Below are 12,120 nucleotides of genomic sequence, written 5' to 3'. Positions count from 1 at the left end.
TGCTTTGGGTAGTATGAAAATTTTAATGATGTTAATTATTCCAATCCATGAACACGGTATATGCTTTCACTTGTTTGTATCTACTGTCCTTTAGCTGAGAACCAAGTCCTCTGGTACTCATCTTCAGCTTGCTCTGTGAACAGCCTCTCAGGTGTGCTACAGTCAGTCAGCCCCACCACTTACTTCCACTTCCAGAGTGCAACTAGCATTATATCTTGTAAGTTTATTTATTTTCAAAAAAGTTACCTAAAATCAAACAAACAAAACAGGGAGGGGAGGCACTCCAAGCCTCTGCTGGGAGGGGCATGGGGCTCTTATTGGGCAGTGGGTTGGGCTGTGTAGTATGAACATGATTCTCTCCCTTTTGCACCCACAGGACAAGGACCACACCGCCACAGCCTGCACACCCCTGTCCAATCACTTCTCCTCACCCTTCAAGTCCTCAGTGATGGCGATGGCTCTTGCGATACTGCAGGACTGGTGTGGTTTGATGGCCGTGAATGCACAGCGCTCCCTGCTCATCCTGGGCATTCCAGATGACTGTGAGGACCAGGAGTTCCAGGAGGCTGTGCAGGCTGCCCTGAGGCACCTGGGCAGGTACCGAGTGCTGGGCAAGATCTTTAGAAGGGAGCTCCAGTCCAGGGTTGCCTTGATTGAGTTCACTGAGTATTTAAACCGAAGTTTCATCCCCCGACAAATACCAGGCAGGGGGGGACCCTGGACTGTGGTCTTCCTGCCCCAGGTCCCTGATTCTGAGTCACAGGATAGACCCGATTTTCCTGCACAGCCCCAGAGGCGAGCAGTGGCTGGCAGGGCAGGTGAGGCAGGAGCTGCAGATGAGGAAGCTGCAGGTGAGGCAGGACCTGCAGGTGAGTCAAAACCCTCTGATGAGGCAGAAGCTGAAGTTCTGGCAGTAGATCCAGGTGAGGAGGGAGTTAAAGGTGAGATTGGAGCTGCAGGTGAGGAAGAAACTGCAGGCGAAGAAGGAGCTGAAGGCGAGGATGGACCTGCAGGTGAGAGAGCTGCAGGTGAAGGGGCTGCAGGTGAGGCAGCTGTAGGTGAGGGAGCTGTAGGTGAGGGAGCTGCAGGTGAGGGAGCTGTAGGTGAGGGAGCTGTAGGTGAGGGAGCTGCAGGTGAGGGAGCTGCAGGTGAGGGAGCTGTAGGTGAGGGAGCAGCTGTAGGTGAGGGAGCTGCAGGTGAGGGAGCTGTAGGTGAAGGAGCTGTAGGTGAGGGAGCTGCAGGTGAGGGAGCTGTAGGTGAGGCACCTGTAGGTGAGGGAGCTGTAGGTGAGGCATCTGTAGGTGAGGGAGCTGTAGATGAAGCAGCTGTAGGTGAAGGAGCTGTAGGTGAGGGAGCTGCAGGTGAGGGAGCTGTAGGTGAGGGAGCTGCAGGTGAGGGAGCTGTAGGTGAGGCACCTGTAGGTGAGGGAGCTGTAGGTGAGGCATCTGTAGGTGAGGGAGCTGTAGATGAAGCAGCTGTAGGTGAAGGAGCTGTAGGTGAGGGAGCTGCAGGTGAGGGAGCTGTAGGTGAGGGAGCTGCAGGTGAGGGAGCTGTAGGTGAGGCACCTGTAGGTGAGGGAGCTGTAGGTGAGGCATCTGTAGGTGAGGGAGCTGTAGATGAAGCAGCTGTAGGTGAAGGAGCTGTAGGTGAGGGAGCTGTAGGTGAGGGAGCTGCAGGTGAGGGAGCTGTAGGTGAGGCACCTGTAGGTGAGGGAGCTGTAGGTGAGGCACCTGTAGGTGAGGGAGCTGTAGGTGAGGCACCTGTAGGTGAGGGAGCTGTAGGTGAAGGAGCTGCAGGTGAGGGAGCTGCAGGTGAAGGAGCTGCAGGTGAGGGAGTTGCAGGTGAGGGAGCTGTAGGTGAGGGAGCTGTAGGTGAGGGAGCTGTAAGTGAGGGAGCTGTAAGTGAGGGAGCTGTAGGTGAGGGAGCTGTAGGTGAGGGAGCTGCAGGTGAGGGAGCTGTAGGTGAGGCAGCTGTAGGTGAAGGAGCTGCAGGTGAGGCAGCTGTAGGTGAGGGAGCTGTAGGTGAGGCAGCTGCAGGTGAGGAAGAAGCTGCAGGCGAGGTAGGAGCTGAGGATGAAGCAGGAGGTTCAGATGAGGAGGGAGCTTCAGGTGACACAGGAATTGCAGGTATGGCAGGATCTGTGAGTATGGCAGGAGCCGCAGGTGAGGCAGGATCTCCAGGTGAGGAAGCTGTGGGTATGGCAGGAGCCCCAGGACAGGCAGGAGCTTGGAATCAGCAATGGAGGCAGGCTTTGCAGCCTGTGCTGGAAAATATGGCCTACCAGGAACTGAGAGCCTTTTCTGGGATAGAAGAGCCAGGCCATGAGGAGGAGTCCTTTGAGAGCTGGCTGGACCATGCCAACGACATGCTGTACCTGTGGCGCCACATATCGGAAAGGGAGAGGAGGAGGAGGCTGGTGGAGAGCTTGCATGGCCCTGCACTGGATCTTGTGAGCGGCCTCCTGGATGAAAATCCCGACATCGCTGCTCAGGACTGCCTGGCCACACTGATTCAGGTGTTTGGGAACAAGGACACCCGAACTACCGCGCGGCTGAAGTTCATGACTTGTGCCCAGCGGCCCCAGGAGACACTCTTTGCCTACGTGATGCGCCTGGAAGGCCTGCTGCAGGCAGCCATGGAGAAGGGGGCCATCCAACCCTCCACGGCAGACCAGATGCGTGCTCGGCAGGTGCTGATGCGGGCCCGCCCCAACGAGACTCTCTGGAACAAGCTGAGGAGGATGCGGCTGGAGAGGAGACCTCCTGGCTTCCTGGGGATGCTTCGGCTCATTAGGGAGTCAGAGGCGTGGGAGGCCACTCCAACTATGAGCCAGCAGTTTCAAGTGGAAGAAGGAGTCTGTGTGGACATTGGAGACCTCGCTGCTGCCCAGGCTGTCCCAGCCCATGAAGATGCTGCCCAGGCCGTCCCAGCCCATGAAGATACTGCCCAGGCCGTTCCAGCCCATGAAGATGCTGCCCAGGCTGCCCTTTCTGAGCAAGACAGTGCCGAGGTTGCTCAGGCCAATGCAGCGGCCACTGAGGTGCGTCCTGCCACTGCCAATCCTGATGAGCCTGCTCCTGAAACCCGTGATGCCACCGGGGCAGGTCCTGCCCCTGAGGAGACCACCAAAGCCTTCCTTGCTTCTCAGAGAGATGGAAATGCTCTGGCTCCTGCAGGTCTAGATCAGGCAGGACCCTCCCCTGCCCACATGGACAGTGCTTTTGGGGTGGGCCTAGGAGGTCCTGGCAGTGATCTAGAGGTCCTGGCCCAGGAAGGAGACGAGGGGGCTGAGGAGCCCCAAGAGGAGGGGCTCATGCCCATCCTGGAGGAGTCAGGAAGTGAGGATGGGGCTGGGGAGATGAGTTCCTCTGAGCCTTCCTTGGGCAAATAGGCTTGGAAGACCCAGTGGCCTCCTGTCCTCTCAGGCAACAGAGCCCTGGAGGCAGGGGAAGGCCAAGCCAGGGCAGCCACCTCACCCCACAGGGAAGGGTTTGCCCAGCCCAAACCAAGCTCTTGGACCCCCCCCCCACTACTCCCAAGGGGCCCTGACCACCGCCATCAGCCCTTCCAAGTGACCAATATGACCATGTGTGACACCAATGGGAGGAGGAGAGATGCCCCCTCATAGTATCACCACATCCAGCCCCAAACCCTACTCACTCAGGCAGCCACCCTGGGAGCACCCCTGAGCAGCCAGTCCCAGCCCACGTGAGGGGCACCTGAATATATCTACCACCTGCCTTGGACTGGGAGACTTTAGGGGCCATCTCAAGGGTGCCAGTCTCAGGGACCCCCATCCTCCATCTCCTGGGTAGCCCCCACTCTGTTTCTCTATAGACCCCATACTGACCCTCGTGTCAAGTAATCACTGCCCCCCCCCCACACACACATTAGCCATGGTTCCTGTGCAGAACCACTAGGTGTGTGTGAATCTGGGGCCTGTCCTGGCCTACCTACTGGGGCAGCCACCTCTCAGCCCCAACATGTGCTGTGAGCCCAACTGCCATCCAAGGCTCTGCCAGCTCTTGTCCCGTGTTGTGAGCTCAACCTCTGCTTTCTCGGTATAGATTTAGGCCAACTGCTGCTTGTTCTTGTTGAGATGTGTGCGTTCTTCTCTGAGCAGTTTTCTCCCTCCCCATCACAAACACCCTCCACCTCGGAGACCCTGTGTCCAGTCCCAGGAGAGGGTGGGAAGGACCGATGAATATGCACTTGGTGCTCACCCAGTGACCTCGGGAAGAAGTGAACCAGGACAGAAGGCTGCAAGGACACTGTGCTTTGATGTGTCACCTTATTGTTCTTTGTGACTCAGTTTCCTCAGCATGGTGGAGTGTCCCCTGCTGTGTTTTCCAGTGTCCTGTGTCTGTCCTGTGCAGGCCATAGGGCAGAGCCAGGCCCCAGCATGTCATCCAAAGGGGAAGGGGACCCCAGCAGGGAGTAGACATTGCCCTTGTCCATAGTCCTGCAAAATCCAATCAAAGGGCCCTCAGGGAGAGGGACTGTGGCAGTAGGGCTGTGGTGTGGGGGGCAGCTGAGGCACCTCATCAGAGGCCCCAGGAGAAGCAGGGGGAAGACCTCCGGGTTCTCATGACAGAAGTTCCTCTCTGTTGTCATTCCTTTTGTTCAATGGTTTCAGTAAATGTTTCTCTTCAGTAAATGTTATTGAATGTTTCAGCTGAGTTTTGCTGTGATCAATTGAGGGAAGTGTCTGCTGGGAGTGGGGTTGGGGGCCAGAAAAGGATTCCTGTTTAGCACCTATGGGAGACTTCTCCAGAGTAGGGTAGGTACTTTGGCAGACTAGGACATGATGAGGGTTTTTTGCATTTAATAGGTGAATTATGATGTTTTGGGGTTCCATTTGTTCTTGTCTTAGGACGATCCTGTCCCCTTGGTCTTTTGAAAATGGGTAAGGGTGATCCTGATTTTCTTGACTGGAGGCATGGAGCCACTGGCCTCCAGTGCCTGGGATTCCGGACTGCTGAATGTGTCTGATGTATGGAGTGGGGTCATGTAACAGAACTCATTCCCCAAAGGCCCATAGCATTGTTGGTGAGAAATCAGTACTAGACTGATAAGACTTTTATAAAAACCCCAACTGTATTTAAATTTGACGTATACTAAAATGTGAAAATATCACCACGGACCAATGACAGCACTTAATGAGCAACTCAAAATCACTAAACACTTTTGGGGTTTCTGGGAGAATGGGCGCTGACATATCCATAGCACCTCCACCTGTAAAAAGACTTGCTTCCAAGGACAAGACTAAGTTAGTGAGCTGCACATGGAGAGATCCAGGGAGGGGGTGCTCTCTGAAGGGGTAACATTCAGGGGTGGGAGGTCAGTATTCATGTTAAAGGCAGTTGGAAGCTTTTGGACCATTTAGGTGGGCCCTGTGGACACTGCTCATTCCTTCTGTCTGCAGAAGTTGCCACTTTATGAGGCTGAGTCCCACCTCCCATGAGAGGAGCAGAAAGTGCCAGGTCTGTGTTCTCCCAGCTTTTCTTGCAGCTAGGACATGGACTCATGACCAGGATACATTAATCAGATGCACCTGCTGTCAACTGAATTTGGGCCCAGAGGTGGGAAGAAGCAGGACCACATAGAATCCCCTTGGGTGGTGGGTGGCAGCAGGGGCAGTGAGACTTGTTGCCTGAGGAGCAGTGATAGCTATGATTCTCCTGGCAGCACCCGAGTTTCACATTGGTGATGCAAACCACAGTGTCTGTGCCCAGTCATGGGAAGGAGCCAGCCCAGCACTTTGCTATGATGTAGACCCTGGTTCCTCCAAGTCTGGCTCTTCAGCCCTTTCCAAACACCCGTGAGCCACCTGCCATTCTTCAGTTAATTTCCCTTTGAGCTCCCAGCAGCCACAGTGAGATGTGATGGCTAAAGACCAGGGTGGTACAAGAGCCTCCCAATGACATTGGTCAAAAGAGCACCCACCCCCCACAGGTGTATATATCTGTACCGCAGCTTCTGCTGAGTACCTGGGATTTGGGAATGCCATGCCTAGTGTCTCCAGGGCAGGTCTGAGGGAAAGTAGGCCCTGGGAACTTAAGGTGTGGGGCCCTGGGGAGACAGGGTCCGGATGGGTTAGCCTTTGCTTCTTTTCTCTTGGAACTGTGCCTGAGAAGGAGCTAATCTGGTGGAGAAAAGGGAGCCCCCACTCTGGACTAAGCAGCAGGGCACATCCCCTGCCTGAGAAAGCCTCCCAGGCACAGATAAAGTTGGTTCCTTCCTGCAGACTCCTGCCAGCTACCCAGCTCCTGGTCAAGGGTAGAGAGGAGCCTGTGAGAGGGGAGGGAGAGGTCCTGAGATTGGGGTGGGAGGCTCAGGACAAAGCTTTAAAGTGTGTGTGTGTGTGTGTGTGTGTGTGTGTGTGTGTGTGTGAGAGAGAGAGAGAGAGAGAGAGAGAGAGAGAGAGAGAAAAGAGAAAGTTGGGCAAGGTGATTTCTCTCTCAGTCTGCATCTCCTCTGACCAGAGCTTGAGACTTCCAGTGGCTTCCCCTTCCCCATGAATTGAGGAAGAGCACATAAGCCAATGCCAGCCAACTCAGGGGGTTGGGCAGATTGGTTGCTGGGGAAGCCCCTGTCCCCAATTTTTCGCCCTGTCTCCATTCCCCACAGACATCCCCACAGGCCTTGACAATGCCCTTCACATTTTCTTCTCAGTCTTCCTCTTGTGTCCTCTGTCCAGCTCACAGTCCAAGTCTATGTTAGTCTAGTCTCTTCCTGTCCCTGCCTGCAGCCTGGGGCAACTGGCAGAGTCCTGAGGAGTGGGGAGCCCCTCCACCCCACTTGCCACATCTTTTCCAGCCAGCGGGGCCAGGTTCACAGCTAGCATAGCAAGTGGTGGCTTGGTTGGTGGATGGCCCTCCCTGAAGCCTAGTACAGACTCTTCTGGCTCCCCAGCCCAGCCCCATGCCCATTCTCATCCCAGCGGATCTCCCATCTGCAGAGGGGGAGAAAGTATTTACCAAACGACCTCTGGGACCCCACTAAGATGTATAGTGGCCCCTGAAAAAATGAAAGAGAGGCCTGTTGGCTGCTGGAGGTGGGGTATGACTTGGTGTCCGCACCTTGGGAGACACTTGGTACTTGGCCTTCAACACTTCCCTGACAAGGGCTTGCTGTAGGGGCCTGAGTCTTATTCTGCGAACACATTCCATTCTGATGGCTGCACTGGAATTCGGGGGATAAGTCCACCAGAGCAGGGCTCCAAAGACACTCCCAGCTGCCAGGTCCCTGGGGAGCCAGTGACTTTTGGGTGAGCAGGGATTCGGGATCATGTGGCTTTGAGAGAGAGTTTCATGAACCTGTGCTCCAGCAGCCACCTTGCAGGCCCCAGAGCCCAGTCTTTCTGAAGGTTTAGGGCTGGAGAGGCAGCACACGACCGCTCAAGTGATGGACAACTTCCACCATTATTGTGTAAGTTTCCTTTTTTCATCCTTGTATTCCAGACTCCTGGGACCCTGGCAGACTTTGACAAGGGGCCTGCATCAGGAACTCATGTTCAGCTGATTGCCAACTCTGTTGCAGGGGTGGTAATTCCTGATTCTGTTTTCCAAGCTGCCAGCCCCGGCAGTTTCCCTTTAGTGATTCTCTTGCCCAGCCCTGCCCACCAGTGCCCATGGGGAAAGGTGCCCACAGGGCTCTGGGGGGCTTGGGGAGCCGAGGGCACATGTGTGCCTCTGAAGCATAAGGTGGATGTCCCTAGGTGCACATAGAGGGGCAGTGGGGCAGGGCTGAGGAAGCAGGGAAGCATCCACAGATGAGAGACAGCACATATCAAGTGTATTGTATTCACTGGGCTAAGCTGCAACTACTTCTCCCAGAATTCCCTGCCCTTTATGGTCCCAGGCTAAGGTTTACCACAGGAGAAATTTGCACGAGATTTGGAAGAAAGAAATGAAGCAGGTGTCTTTTTTTTTTTTTTTTTTTTTAATGCTCAGAAGGTCAGAGTAGCACAGTGTTGTTGATCTGTTGTCTTAACTCACCTGCTGCTGCTGCCGCCAAATCACTTTCGTCTGTTTCTCCAAGTTCTGGGCCTGCTCGAGTGCACCTATGTGGGCATGGATGCTCACGTCCTGCAGGCCACTTCATCATCCAGATTTGTGGCCTGCATCATCCCAGCTCGTCCTTACCCCGCTGCTCCACTTCTCAGCCATCTCTGCATCCCTTGCACCAGCTCTGCTGACTGCAGGCCCAGAAGCAGCAGTTCCCCCAAATGACTGTGAGGGTGTCATCCGCATGGTGCATTCATTGTCTGTATCACTCAGAGAGTGGGTTCTGCTTTCAGCCTAGTCCTGTCTTCCTCCCCACAGAGCAGCTCTCAGCTCAGATGGGTTAGGCTTTCCCAGCCTAGGCCTAGTCTGGGTTGGCTTCCCAAACTGGGGCCCCTTTCTAGTCCCAAGCTCCCCAGTGAATGGCTTAGCCTGAGAGCAGATGGAGCTGCGGTACTCTGCTCTAGCCTAAATCTTAGCTGCCTGCAAAAGATACTGACTTAAGAAATTCCTTCCAGGCCTTGGGTTCTTCTTCTCTCCAGTTATACAGAAAAATGATGGGCTGGCCTGGCTTCAAACACAGCTTCAAAGAGAAAAACAGCATTGGAAACAGCTAGAACCCCAAACCACAAATTAGGAAGCTCTCCAGTCAAATACCGATCTGTTTGCACTGGGGTATGGGGCCAGCCGGGCCAGCAATGCCTCCTCAGAACTGAAGCAGAAATCAGACCACCCCAAAGTCAGGGCTCACAGTGAGGAAAGTCAGAGAAAAATACAAAATATTTTTCTGGTTCAATATCTGGTTCAATTAATGGAAGTAAGGACACAGGCCATAGGAGAGGCAGAATATCACTGTGGAGGCCAGTCAGATAACGTGGAAGTGGGAGAAAAAGCAGACACGTTCACAAAATCAAGTGTGTCCACAAACTGGCAACAATTATAAAAATAATATGATGGGGAAAAGAGCAGAGGCAAACAGCATATGAAAAGCATATTGCTAGGGGAATTACAAAAAAATACAGCAAGACAATAGCCAAAAACAAAAACAAAACCCCCAAATCCCTCTACAGATGCAAGGAAATCCCAGGAAACACAATGTCTCAAAACAAAAGAGAATTTAAAGAAGAGAGGTAGGGTTCAAAGAAGAGATTATTCAAAAACAGAAAGAAATGAAAGGAAGGTAGCAGAGCTCAGAAAAGAATTGGAAGAGAAAAATAAATACCACTGAGCTGAAAGCATTTTTCATAGTTTCATTCGTTAACTTTTGTGGGATCTTTTAGGAACCAATACTTCTTGTACAAATTAAACAATTCTTTAAGTTTTCTTCCAGTTTCTTTTTCTTTGTCATAATCAAATAAAATGAGTGTAATACTCCAGATTAAACACCCTTTTAAAGTGCAATTCAGTGTATTTGGTGTATTCACCAAGTTGTACAACCATTATCACTACCTACTCCCAGGACATCCGAAAGAAGACTCCGTGCCCATGTGGAGCCCTCCCCTTCCTCCCTTCCCCAGCTCCTAGCAACCACTGACCTGTTTCTGTCTCTGCATTTGCCCATTCTGCACATTTCGCATGAATGGACTCATACACTATGTGACCTTTTGAGTCTGGCTTTTTTCATGGGTATACAGGATGATCCCATTTTGGAGAAATAGTTACCTATTCCTGCATCTGTCCATCCTACCTTCTCGCACCTAGGTCTGGGGCAATGTTGATAATGGAGGTTTCTGGGTTCTGGGATTTGGGGTGGATTCAATATCATCTCTGGACTTTTCTGGAACACGACTCATTCCCAGGTGCATATATCCTCCTGTCCTTGCAAGTTGTCTCATGGTGATTTCTCTCTCTTGCCCAGTTATTTATTTGAGAAGTATTTATTGTACCCCTCCTGTGTGCAGCTGTCAATAGAGTGAGGATGGGCCTGGGCTGGAGTAGGCAGCAGGGAGAATAGAGAGGAGTGGATGGCTGGACTCAAGGTGTGCTGGGAGGTTGAGATAATGAGAGTTCCTGATAGACTGGCAAGGGGTGCGAGCTTGTGGTTGAGGGAGAGAGGGAGTCAAGAATGATGGGCAGGTTTTCAGCCTGAGCCACTGGATGGGGTTGCTGATCAGCAGGTGTGTCCATCTGGGGCTGGGAGGCGTGCTCTGAATTTGGGCTGTTCTTGGGTTGTGAGAGGGAAGAGCCCTGGTCCAGGGGATGAGGAAGCCAATGGACTGGAAGTCAAACAGTGTAAGCATAGGCCAGCCACTGCAGGCAGCTTCTCCTGGGCCTCACTCAGTGTGCCCTGTTGGAAATGGCCTCCCCACCACTCTGGCATCTGGGGCCACGGGCTTGTAGGACACCTCCTTGCTGACGCCTTTCCTAGGTCAAGGCTGCTTTCATGCTGGTCTGGGAAGCCAGGTTTAGGGTAAGCACGATTTATGTGGCAAATGAAATAGACTCGAGTCCCAACAAACTACTCTTGTGTCAATCTGCACTTGGTGTGTGTGTGTGCGCGTGTGTGTGAGGGAGTGTGGGGGGTAGCTTTTCATAGATGGAGCCAGGCACCCTCTTTGAGAAACCACCATTTCCCAGAGCCTGTGGGCCCTCTCCCAGTGCTACACCTCCCCAGCTCTGGAACTGCATTGGGTGAAGGGGAATGGGCAGGAGGCCAGAGTGTCCTCTCCACAGGAGCCTCCCAGTCAGAGATGGGAGAGGGCCCTGCAAACCCTCTCCGCTTCCAAACAGCAGCTGCAGAAGCTTGTCTTGGTTTGAAACTCTCCAACATTAGCAGAGGGGTGCCTGTGCTCTCCTCCTTTCTGTCTGTCTCTGTCTCCCCTGCCCCATGTGTCACACACATAAACTTGAGCTGAAGCTGAGAGGCCCCTGAAGAAAGCTGAGACTCTGCTGGGTACAAGGTAAGCCTGTGTGGCTTCCAGGCAAAGCCAAGAATGATCTAGCCCTTCCTGTTCTCAGAACTGTGCTGTTTCCTAGACAACGCATTTTGTGTAATCATGGTCAAGGCAACGTACATTTCTGCTCAGAATCAAGGTCACAGTATAATACCAATTCACCACGGCAACAGCAGACTACTCCTCTGACATGGGAGATGGGATTTGCAAGAGAAAGCACATGCTGAACACTAGTGCCCAGCCTGCCCAGCTCACCTTTCTTGATGGAGAGGCATAGTGATTCTGCGCCATGAAATAGGCTTCACTCAGGTGGAATCTAGAATCCAGTCCTTAAAAGGCACAGAGTCCCTTGTAAGATCAACATAAGTAATATGCAAGACAGAGACAGCCAGGCAGATGGTACCCCAGGTAAACCAATGAGTCACAACAGGAGCCATTCTACCTGACCTGGCTTCAAGTGTTTAGTTTCAGTCTGCAAATCCATCTGAGTCATCTTGCCTTTTGTAAGCAAGTCAAGCTAAGGATTTGATGAACTTTACTCTGTTACCTGCTCACTGTGGGACCAAGGCAGGTGCCTTTCTTTTTGTGGGTCTCAGACCAATGAATTCTGATGAACAGTGGTTCAAGAACAAAACCCTGTATTTTAAAATTTGATCATGTTCCCAATTTCTTGGCCCAAGGCCAATTGTCAACCACCTCCTAGCACATGTCTCTCCTCTCTAGCACCTAAATCAGTGCTCCCTCTGTTTTGGTAAGTGTGATCCTGGGGCTATTATGTAGTCTGTGGGTCTGAGCACAGTGTGGGTTTACGCCCTTTCCCAAGGCCACCTGCTTGGATGAAAGAAAGGGGGAGGAGACAACCTTATAGTCCTGTGGGGTCAGGATTTTGTGAGAAGCATCACCTAAGATTGTCTCCTCTGGATTTGCCTCAACACCCACCCCTCTACCCCAGTGAAGGGGCCTCATTCTTGGCCCCAGGTGGAAAAAGGCAGAAAGAGAACACAGGCAGGAAGAAGGTGCAAGAGGGTGCTCCAGAGAGGTCCCTTGGGCATAAGTCCAGGCATGTGAGGGGAGAGCTCAGGGACTGGGGTTGATGTGTGTGTGTTGTATATTAGGGGAGCTGGTGTTGCTGATATCAGAACTCAGGATAGCAATCCAGTGGCACTTCTAGTGTCTGTCCCAAGGTGGCTCCAGGCGTTTGAACTTGGGTAATGGGGTCC

The 12,120-nt window shown here is 52.9% G+C and overlaps 1 protein-coding gene across 1 annotated transcript; it reads left to right on the top strand.

Annotated features, from left to right (window-relative positions):
* The first annotated feature begins 454 nt into the window (after positions 1–454).
* Positions 455–3,391, top strand: LOC148090533 (paraneoplastic antigen Ma6F-like). Its single transcript, XM_087813382.1, has 3 exons — positions 455–597; positions 2,055–2,059; positions 2,310–3,391. Exons 1-3 carry the CDS (start codon positions 455–457, stop codon positions 3,389–3,391), a joined length of 1,230 nt encoding a protein of 409 aa, XP_087669508.1.
* Positions 3,392–12,120: the final 8,729 nt, after the last annotated feature.

Source organism: Miniopterus natalensis, chromosome X (genome assembly GCF_054644295.1).
Source record: "Miniopterus natalensis isolate mMinNat1 chromosome X, mMinNat1.hap1, whole genome shotgun sequence".
NCBI lineage: Eukaryota > Metazoa > Chordata > Mammalia > Chiroptera > Miniopteridae > Miniopterus > Miniopterus natalensis.
Note: the sequence above shows the minus strand (reverse complement) of the source record. Positions and strands in the feature narration are given on the sequence as shown.